The 11,212-nt window shown below is 37.9% G+C and overlaps 1 protein-coding gene across 1 annotated transcript in view; it reads left to right on the forward strand.

The window, feature by feature from the left end:
* Positions 1 to 6,263, forward strand: part of LOC107083172 (coronin-7-like) — a 137,623-nt gene extending 131,360 nt beyond the window's left edge. Inside the window, exons 17-28 of the mRNA XM_015372172.1 lie at positions 1,007 to 1,115; positions 1,243 to 1,329; positions 1,999 to 2,141; positions 2,248 to 2,352; positions 4,573 to 4,658; positions 4,782 to 4,923; positions 5,009 to 5,098; positions 5,179 to 5,295; positions 5,399 to 5,534; positions 5,651 to 5,742; positions 5,870 to 5,956; positions 6,080 to 6,263. Of these exons, the coding sequence (XP_015227658.1) occupies positions 1,007 to 1,115; positions 1,243 to 1,329; positions 1,999 to 2,141; positions 2,248 to 2,352; positions 4,573 to 4,658; positions 4,782 to 4,923; positions 5,009 to 5,098; positions 5,179 to 5,295; positions 5,399 to 5,534; positions 5,651 to 5,742; positions 5,870 to 5,956; positions 6,080 to 6,088 (1,203 nt within the window). The 3' untranslated portion in view covers positions 6,089 to 6,263. The remainder of the gene's footprint in view (positions 1 to 1,006; positions 1,116 to 1,242; positions 1,330 to 1,998; positions 2,142 to 2,247; positions 2,353 to 4,572; positions 4,659 to 4,781; positions 4,924 to 5,008; positions 5,099 to 5,178; positions 5,296 to 5,398; positions 5,535 to 5,650; positions 5,743 to 5,869; positions 5,957 to 6,079) is intronic.
* Positions 6,264 to 11,212: the final 4,949 nt, after the last annotated feature.

The following is an 11,212-nucleotide window of genomic DNA, read 5'->3' on the forward strand; positions in this document are numbered from 1 at the left end:
ATTCAAGAAAAATGCACCTATTTTAAGAAAAAAATACTTATTTTGATCTACATTTTTTTTTTTGCAGTATATGGAATCAGGCATGTATTTTTGCAAAAAGTCTACGAATTGGGCTGGAAGATTCTTTTATTTTCAGCAGGGATGTTTAGTTCCTGCCTAAAGGGGGAAAATTGCCTTCAAACTGTTCCCTGAATCCTTTGTTTTTGATGCAGTTTCTGGAATCATCTTCCTGTCTGAGGTAGAATCAGCAGGGATCTATGTATTTCTAATCTGTGTCCTTCCTGGTAAATTATTGCTATTTTATGGATGGTTGAAACATGGATGTTAGTGAAAATAATGTAATGCAGTATGCTTAATATAATGTAATAGGGCCAACTGTATACAGTATTGAATGAATCGTTGTGCGGCAACTATTCGGCTCTTTATTATGATCCCTGAGATTTGTTTTTAAAAACTTAATCCTATATATTTACCACAGCATTGAAATTATTGCTTTCTGAATGCAAAACAAATACATTTAGGTTAGTTTGATGAATTTTCCTCTGTCTTATTATCAAGTATCCATGTCTTAGTATTCAGCTCAATTCACTATATTTATATAGTGCCATTTCACAACACGTCATCTCAAGGCACTTTACAATTCAACCAGATCATACAGTCAAATTGATTCAAAGTTTTCTAAGAAAAACCAGTTGATTGCATCGACTCATTGAATTAAAGGCAATCCCTCACACTACCTATAATGTGAGGGATTGCAGGTGATACTAACTATAGTATCATCTCATACAGTGAGAGCTTAACTGTTATTTTTCATCACATACATCTTTAACCAACTTAGTAAACTGTTTGGGCTCTGTTGTCAGCCTTGTGGTACGCCACAATGTCGACATGCAGATCAGAACCTCAGCAGTTTCAGCAGCTGTATTGCAGGTGGTTGAACTACAGTATAGCTTGTATCTTCCTGTAATGTTTTAAGCTGATTTTTTACTTTCCTTCTCCTCCTCAGCGCTCTGGGCCAGGGCGGCAGCCTGACTCGGCTCTACCCACCATCCAAAACTCTGTAAACGTGGCCGACTTGTCTTGGGACCCCTTTGACACACACAGACTGGCAGTGGGTGAGTGACTCCTTAATGCAAATAGAAACCTCATCCTTACAGAATAAAATGTAACTTTCAGATGTTTCATTTGCCCATAGAACCAAGAGTATGTTCTCTGAGTGTATATTTGAATCTTTGCTTCCAGCTGGAGATGATGCTAAAATCCGGCTGTGGCAGGTACCTAAAGGTGGGCTGAAAGACACCCTGACTGAGCCTGAGCTCGTCTTACAAGGTAGGTCATTTTTCATGGTGACACAAGGTCAATCTAAATTTATTTATACACTGCAAAAAAAAAGGATCTAAAGTTGAACAAAGATTTCTAAGTAAAGTGTATTTACCCTTAATTTACCCTAAATACGATTATCTATGAATGGTAAGAGTATTTTTACCCTTGAAATAAGATAATTTGATATTATGCACTTGAGATAAGAGGCTGTAGTTGTCTTTCCTTGTTTATAATGTAAATATTCTCTCTTATCTGCTCAATTCAAGAACAAATGCACTTATTTACTTAGTTTTACTTAGTAAATAAGTTACTAATTTACTTAGATTTCAACTATTTAGGCTTGTAGTGGCTCATTGAATGGGCTGAAGTTAAAAAAAAAAAAGATGAACAGAGGTATAGAGAGGGAGATGTGGATGCTACTGCAGAGATCTTGCTTTCTGACTCCCATTTCTCTGATGTCCTGCAATTTACTAAACATTTTGGATAAAACTGCACAGTCCTACTCACAGTGAATCAGGGAAGATTTATAAATTATTTTCTCAGCTACTCAGTAATAAATATCAAGTAGCAGTGATTTAAAAACATGTCCTTGACTCTTCATGTTGACAGTTGACCCAGGTTGACAGTAACTACAGTATGGCAGATTAATGTAAGGACTTCTTTTACTCCCTCTAGGTCACACTGAGAAGATTTACTCCATCAAGTTTCACCCTCTTGCCAGCGGAGTCTTGGTGTCCTCATCCTACGATCTCACAGTCAGACTGTGGAACCTGGAGAGCGGGGAGCAGGTCAAGGTTCTCACTGGACATCAGGACCAGGTTGGTCGGTGTTTTGACTGAAAATATGGACATGCAGATGTGTTTTTTATAAAGCGGAGGGAAATTTCTCATGGATGGTTTGGTTTATCCTGATGTTCCTGCTTAGGTGTTTGGAATTGCATGGAGCCCTGACGGCAAGCTGCTGGCAACTGTTTGCAAGGATGCGAAAGTTCGCATCTATGACCCCCGCAAATCGACATCACCTGTGCAAGTATGCATTAACATAAATGCTGTATGGCATGATGTTGGCAAACTAAATAAAGATTAGAAATAATAATCTAGCTTGTGTTGTAAAAAAAAACGACACTCTGCAAAAAGAAGAAATCTAAGTAAGTATTTTCTTCTTGGATTGAGCAGGTGAGACACTTTACCAGTGGAATAAGAAATTATTACCGCTATTTAAAATAAGAAAAAACAACTACAGTCTCTTATTTCAAGTGCATAATATCTATCTTATTTTAAGAGTAAAAATAATTGTTCCATTGACAGATCATTTTATTTACCCACTCAAATTAAGGGTAAATATGGTTATTATAAGAAATTTTTGCTCATTTTTAGGTGTTTTTTGCAGTGCAAACTTGACTGGAATTTTGAATATATGTAAATGACCGACAAAGCATGTAGAAATTAATTTTTTACTAATGTATATGACAAATACAAACCTGAAAAATGTGGCCTGTTTTTGTCTTAAGCTCCTTTAACTCTGATCCCAACAATAAATTCCACTTCCATGTTCTTTTAAGGCTGTTGAGGATTGTTAGAGAACCTCAGTGAACAAACAGCACAAATAAATAAAAGACAGTTCAGGGACAACATGTTTTAAAAGCAGAGTTACAGCCTTTAAAGGTATAGTTAAGCACTTTCTTTTTCCGAGTGGATCATCAAAATAAGTGGTCCTAATAGTCAATTATTCTGGTGATATGTTTACATAAGGTCGTCCTATGTGCTCGTTCCCATTTTCACTTACTGACATAGTGGGAAAATTGCAGATCTTCTTTTGGAAATTAAGCTTTTATAAGTGATGCAAACAGTAACTTTAAACAGAGTGTGCACGAGGAGAAATGGGCTTTTGCATGCTCTTGCACGCGTTTAATAGGCATTCCCTCTTGGGGCATTTTTTTTTAAGTGGAGAAGGCGGGTCTTTTCAAAAATCCGCAACAATCCTCCACTATACCTTTAATGTCTCACAGAGGACTGCTTTATAAAAGTGGTGAGATTAAAACTTAGCAGCAAACTTTCAAGATGGTAGTCGTCTATGAAAATTAGCAAGCCAGGCAATGAGGAGAAAGAAGAAACTCTGGAGGAGCTGCAGAAATCAAATACTCAGGTGAGAGAATATGTAGGCAGGACAATGGTCTTCATTAAAAAAAAAGCAAAGAGAAATCCAGATTTAGAAGAAGGTCATAAGAAGTGCCAAATGATGTAAAGGACACCTTTAGCCACAGATTTGTGGATTATCATACCATCTGAACACGGTGGAGACAGCATCATGCTGTGGGATGCTTTTCCATAATCGATGGAAAGTCATAGTCGTAGAAAAATCACTAAACAGGCTCAAATTGGAAGGCAGCCGCTCCATTTTTAGAAGATGTTTCGACAGTGCAGATTTTTTTAAGCAGCATGGAGGTCAATCCTGAGCACATTCCAGGTCAGATGCAAATCAAGTCGCCTAAGTTAGAATGAACTTAAGAAGACGCGTAAAAAAAAAAAAAAACTGAATGAAATTACGGTTGCATTCCAGTTTAAGCCTGTTTTGTGGTTATCATGAACCGGATGACTGGGAATTTACTCAGGCATCCTAGAAGAAAACCTGTTGGAGGATCTTCTTCCTGCAGAACGGAAGCCCAGAACATGGAGCCAGAATTACAATGCAGCTGTTTATGTAGATAAAAGGAAGTTCATGCTTTTAATGAGCTCATTTACTTCCATCCATTTCATTCAGTTACTTTATTATTTTACATGCACATTAATGTTGAATCCAGTTAGTAATGGTGAAGTAAAACTTAAAAACTCCCGTTCCTATCTGAGAAAATAATAGGCATGTCTTCGGGTGTGTAAAGCTGGTAGGGACAAACTTGCTGTATAATTGCAGTGAATGCCAATTCTATAATTCAAATACCTTCATGTCTACACTTGTATTCATTTTTATTTTTGTTTCTATATAAAAAAAAAACTGTTTGCAATCTCTTTCTTCTACAGACGTATGCTTTGCACTGTTTGATCTATCAAATCAACTCATGAACCAATGTTTGTGGTTGAACAGTGATAATATTACAAGATACTTGAACCCAGCACAGTTAACTAGTGTTTCAAAATACATTTTGTGTAATTTTCCCAAAATGTGAGACATTATTGTTTGAACTGTGAGACAGAAATCAGTGATTGAAAAGCTGCTTTTGTAGATATTTGGTTTACTTTGTTTTTTTCCCAGGAAGGACCGGGTCCGGAGGGCCACAGAGGGGCTCGTGTGGTCTGGGTGCTGGATGGAAAGTACCTGCTGGTGTCAGGATTTGACAGGTACTAACAGCTAAAGCTCTGTGCTTTTCCTCACACTGTGCATCATGGCTGTTTCATTAATTGTAAATTATGACCCTCCCATGTCATTTCGGTATTTAACCCCCCTTTCTTGTGTTTTTTTAGTCGCAGTGAAAGAGAACTTTACCTGTTCTCTGCTGACTCCCTGTCCTCTGGGCCTGTTGCCAGTACTGCTCTGAATGTGTCCCCCTCCACACTCATCCCTTTTTACGACCCTGACACCAGCGTCGTGATTCTCACTGGAAAAGTGAGTAAAATAAGAGATAAATTGGTGCAAAAGGCTGCAGGGTAAATCACGGCTAAAGTCTGGGGGTTTTTTTGCCCTTCTTTAGGGAGACACCAGAGTCTACATCTATGAGGTGGTCCCAGAAGATCCATATTTTATTGAATGCAGCAGTTTTAACTCTCCTGAGCCTCATAAGGTAACAAGCTTCCTTGTTTTGACCTATTAATAAGTGAATCAGTCTAAGAGGAGGAGATTAATGCGGTGCTCTGTTTGCAGGGACTGGCCTTTTTACCTAAAACCGAGTGCAACGTGCGAGATGTAGAAATAGCTGTGGGAATGATGCTCACCAAGACCACAGTGGAGCCTGTAGTCTTCAGAGTGCCCCGTGTTAAAGTGAGTCTGCAGCACCCCCTCGTGGACATTTGGAGTAATGCCCCCCCCCCCTCCCCCCTTATTTTTTCAATGAGCATCATTTATTTCCTTTTTGTCTTTCCAGAAAGAGTTCTTCCAGGATGACGTGTTCCCAGACACGGCAGTGTGGTGGGAGCCTGCACTCACCGCCGCTGCCTGGCTCTCCGGCTCCAACGGCCAGCATAAAAAGCTCAGCCTGAAGCCAAAAGACATGACGCCAGGTGCAGACGCAGACACAACACAGCTCGTCACAATCCTTTCTTTACACCGGCATGTCGGTTCTGGACATGTCCTGTTACGTTTGGTTGCTTCATGCAGGGCTGTGTTTTTATTTTAGTGAGCGAGGCCCCCAAAGAGGCTCCAGTGAGAAAATACCTCCCCTCTTCTGTTTACTTGGAGGAAAAAACAGATGAACAGAAAAAAGATGAGGTGAAACTCTGCATGTTTTTTATCTGCTTAGTTTGTCTTCAATCTGATAGCATGGACCTGCAGTATCTGAAAAAGCATGCCTGTGTCTCCCTGCAAACTAAACACTTAGTGTGTCTTTATGGTCTAGCTCCTGAGTGCCATGGTGGCTAAGCTGGGTAATATGGACGACCCGCTGCCCCAAGAGTCCTTTGAAGGTGTGGATGAAGAGGAGTGGGTGAGTAAATGGGGCAAAAAGAGCATCTCGTCATTTTTTTGTTATTTTTTTTTAAAGAAAGGCAGATCATTTATTGCAGTTTTTTTCTTAACTTGATCTCATTTTTGTCTCCCTGTGATTCAGGACGATTAAGCGGAATATCATCGTCTGATCTTTGCTTAAAGTCACAGTGTCAACGGCAGAGAGGAGAGAACAGCTCAAGATTTTATGTTGCCATTCATGTTTAAGCGCATCACCCAAACACCTTCTGAGCAGAACAAACACTGCAGCCTACGAATAAAAGAAAATTTACATTACAACTGAACTTAAAAAAAAAAACTTCTAAAAACCCCTCTGGGATAAATTCATCATTGAGTTTGAACTTAAATATTTTATCTTTTTCTGTTTAAAGACAAGGCAAACTTGGTGCTGGTGTATAAAAATGCTTTATAATGAATACATCTTGTTTTTTAGGAGCTTAAAATCAAACAGAACATTTTAGAAAATCCAACCCTTCTAGTTATTATGTTTCTTCTCTCTCAAATAGGATGGATGATCTGATCCAAGCTGAGGTTATGACGTCACCAACCTCTGTCAATCTCAAGTCGTACTAATGAGAAGTAATTTTATTCTGAACTCTACCCAGTAGACCTGAGTCCGCAGTCTGTAGTACTGCCAAAGCCACACTCTAACAGAAATGTTTTTTAAACCATGCCTACCTGGTAGACCAATACGATGCTGCACACCTACAACATATCAGCCAGGTGATTGGCTGTGATGCCCACCATAACAAATATGAACATGTGGTTCGCTAAACTCTTATGGTTGATGATTCTTTAATAGGAACTGTATTGTTTACTCAATTGGAACTAAGAATGATTTGGAATAAAATGAGTGAAAAATGACTCATTTTAAGAGCAGTGGAGGATCTATAATTCAGTAATAATAATTCACTGGGCCTTTTTCTCTTCCAAAAGCCTTGGAAACCTTATTAGAACTCATTGCATTATAATCTCTTTCAAATAATAGGATACTTTAAATAAAAGTATGGCTGCAGAATAGTGATTTAAACACATGGCTCAATGAGCACTGAAAAAGCTTAGCAGCTATGATTTAAAACGTCTATGTGAAACCTAAACTATATATGCTGCAAGCTTAGAAAATGCTACAAGAGAAGAAGTACTCTGGATCTGAACACAGAGGTCACAATAACTGGTGCTCCAATCACTAAAAAAATATATATATTTTCCATTCTGTTAGTTTTATGCTGCTGCAACTAAATTTGTATTTATTTACAACATTTTTCCACATCTTTACCAGGGGTGCCAAGAAACATGTCCATATTTGAAAATCATTATTCTGATTTGAGGAAATTATTAAATAATCGAAGCATAATCACACAAAGAAATAAATCGGAAGCATCTCAAGAATTAAATTTTCAAAGCAAACTGAATAAAAACTTCAGCCGCTCACAGCAGACCCACCTCTGATGCATGCGTCATAACATCTAGTTAATTCTATAACAGCTTGTTATAAAAATATGAAAACAAGGCCTTTTTTTGTATTTTGATTGCAAACACACAGTATTCCAATACCATTAAATCTGTTTAGCCTGAATGTTTTTATCAAAGAGGGACCACTGCTTTGCTTTATAATGGACTGTTAATATAGCACAAATTAAGACTGATTACCTTCTAGTCCGATGATGCAAACATGTTCAAGCCTCCTATACCACCTTCAGCTTCAGGAAATGACAGCATCGCCATGGTGCTTTTCCTCAGTAAATCTCTTATATTAGTAATAACGGGTTTCATTCCTTTTAAATCCAACATATAAATCCAATTCTAACATGGTAGGTGTTATGTTTTAGAATATTTAGCTTTTTATTAACTATTTTGCCATTAAGGGATGTGGGTAAGACAAGAACAATGATCTTTATATTCCAATTAGGCTTCTTATGCTTTTACTTAACTTTTCCCTTTTATTTGCTGGTTTTCTAATGTTTTTAACTTTGATCCATGTCCATGTGTATATTCTTGGGGAATATTTGTCTTTTAATGGGATATTTGTAACGAATCAGGGTTTTTAGTTAGACAAACAGCTCAGTGTTAGTAAGTTTGAGTGAAGCCAACATTGTGTAGTCGTCACTCAGGGCAGAGTAGAAACTGTTGAAAATAATTGTTTACATCCTAAGGACGACTTTCTGGAATTAGTGATGCATTTTCTTGCCTGTCGCATTAAACACATGTACGGTGGATGTCCCTGGAAGTATGTAATTGTGATTTTTAAAGATCTGTTTTATGCTATCATTTGATTAACTCGCCTTTGGATTTGTTTTTTATGGCAAGTAAAACATTGTGGTTTTCTTTCTATAGTAATGGTTTGTGAACTTTTTCAAGACTGTCTTGTAATAAACACCATATAAACTGATCACCTGTGTATTTAACTAATTATAGTGAGCAATGCTGCTGTATTTATGGCAGTCATGTAAATGTTTATGTTGGACAATATTTTTTTATTGAGTTTAGTATATAGTAATTATATATTTGGAGCTTAACTATTTTAGAAGTTACTTATTATTATTATTTAGAAGTACTTTTTATTTGTTTAACCAAAAGAGTTGGGTAGCACTGCCTTTCAAGACATAAAAAAGCAAAACATATATAAATAAAATAAAAAAATCGTGGAAGAACCAAGTGGACTCATGAAAAAGTGCTACCATGAAAAAAAATCTAGACAGTTTTTTTTTTTTTATTGGAGGATAAAGACACATTGACAGCATGGAAGAGGATTAGGGCCACTGGAAAAATAGGAAAAAAACGTCTTGAAAACTGATTTTCAAATATTATTTCATTATAATATGAGAAAAAGTCAGAATTCTGAGATTAAAGTCAGAATTGTGAGAAAAAGTCAGAATTGTGAGATCAAAGTCATAATTCTGACTTTTTCCTCATAATGAAATAACATTTTAAAATCAGTTAACTTTTTTTTTCAGTGGCCCTAATCCTCTTCCGTACTGTCACATGTGTCTTTATCCTCCAATTAAAAAAACAACTGGCATGATAAGTAGGTAAGTAGTACCAGAAGAAGAGACCAGACACTAAGATATAACATTCTCTAGAGCGCAATGGAACTGACATACGGAAGATGATTAAGGGGAATGAATAAAATATATAAAAAAGTTGACGGATTTTTTATTTTATTTTATTTCAGTTTAATGTGGGAAAAAAGTCGGAATATAACTTTAGACTCAGAATTCTGACTTTTTTCTCAGAATTTTGGATTATATATTTTTTTTTTTCTTCTCCCAGCTGGAATCTTGAAAGTCACGTGACTAGGACGTAAAACAATAGAAAGCATATAGGCAGAAGAAACGTAACAGTACCACAAAAAAATGGCCATTAATGTACTGTACCTCCACTACGTTTTGCAGTGTGGACCAACGTAGTGGGGGTACATTTTCCCATGAGACTGGGTTGCTCTAGAATCAAACAGCAAAGCTGCACTAACCTTCCCCGCCAGCAGGGGGCGGTGTTTAAAATTCCACCACCTGCAGCTGAACCGTCTCGAATGTTGCGATTCCGAGCTTCCTTGAACTATGCCCCGGTAACCTTCAGTGTCCATGTGTGAAACCGGGAGTCGGCATTTCGGCTGTGGAAGGAGTTCATTACTGTAAAAATGGTAAGATGATGCTATTACATTAGAGTGTAGTGTGTTTATCTACGGCGTTAAGAACGTTTTGATAAAATTATATGGGTTTTTAGTGCTAGAATGTCTGTAATTGACTTTACATAACATAACGCCTGCTGTCAAAGAGCTTCTGAGGTTGATGTGTTGACTTCAGGCTGTTGGCATTGTCAGTTACTATGTTTATTTTATCATCTTTCAGGCTAAATACCTCGCTCAGATCGTAGTGATGGGTGTTCAGGTGGTAGGACGAGCTTTCGCCCGGGCGTTACAGCAGGAATATGCAGGTATGTTATTTTGATCGCAGTCCAATGTCTGCGATCTGACTGTTATTTAAACTCTTTAAACACTCATTGGTGACAGCTGTGGTCAAAACTTAAGAGAATGGAGAGAAAAAAAAAAACCTTAACTTGCGGGTTTGAGAGATTTTATTTCTTTTTTTTTTTTTAATACACTGTGTGCAGAATTATTAGGCAAGTTGTATTTTTGAGGATTATTTTTATTATTCGACCACAATTGTGTTCTCAATCAACCCAAAAGACTACTTAATATCAAAGTTTCATATTTTTGGAAGTTTAAGTTTTGGGGTTTTTTGTTTTTTTTTAGATTTGGCCATATTATGAGGATAATCTGTGAGTACAGGTAAATATTGTGCAGAATTAGGCAACGTCATAAAAAACAAATATATACCCATCTCACTTGTTTATTTTCACCAGGTAAAACCAATATGACAAGTCAAAATTCAGAAATAAACATTTGCAACATTCAAAAACAAATCAGTCACCAATATGGCCTTTCTTCACCATGACGCTCAAAATCCATCCATCCATAGATTCTGTCAGTGTCTTGATCTGTTTGAGATCCACATTGCGTGCAGCAGCCACCACAGCCTCCCAGACACTGTTCAGAGAGGTTCACTGTTTTCCCTCTCTGTAGATCTCACATTTCATGAAGGACCACAGGTTCTCCATGGGATTCAGATCAGGTGAACAAGGGGGCCATGTCACTACTTAGACGTTTTCTGGCCAGCCAGGCTGTGGTGTATTTTGATGCGTGTGACGGAGCATTGTCTTGCATGAATATCATGTTTTTCTTGAATGATGGCGACTTCTTCTTGTACCACTGTTTGAAGAAGGTGTCTTCCAGAAACTGGCAGTAGGTCTGGGAGTTGATCTTTACTCCATCATCAACCCAAAAAGGTCCCATAAGCTCATCTTTGATGATACCAGCCCATACCAGTACCCCACCTCCACCTTGCTGGCGTGTGATTTGATAAGGAACTTGCTGCCCTTTACTGATCCAGCCTGGTGCCCATCCATCTGGCCCATCAAGACTCACTCTCATTTCACCAGACCCAAACACCTTGGAGAAATCAGTCTTCAGATATTTCTTTGCCCAAACTTGACGTTTTGTCTTGTGTGTCTTGTTCAAAAGTGGCCTTTTCTCGGCTTTCCTTACCTTGGCCAGATCCCTGAGTATTGAGCACCTTGTGCTTCTCGGTACTCCAGACATGTTGCAGCTCTGAAAAATGGCACAACTGGCGGCTAATGGCTTCCTGGTAGCCTCATGCTTGATCCTTCTCAATTCATG

The sequence above is a fragment of the Cyprinodon variegatus genome, unplaced genomic scaffold (assembly GCF_000732505.1).
Source record: "Cyprinodon variegatus isolate N-32 unplaced genomic scaffold, C_variegatus-1.0 Scaffold69, whole genome shotgun sequence".
NCBI lineage: Eukaryota > Metazoa > Chordata > Actinopteri > Cyprinodontiformes > Cyprinodontidae > Cyprinodon > Cyprinodon variegatus.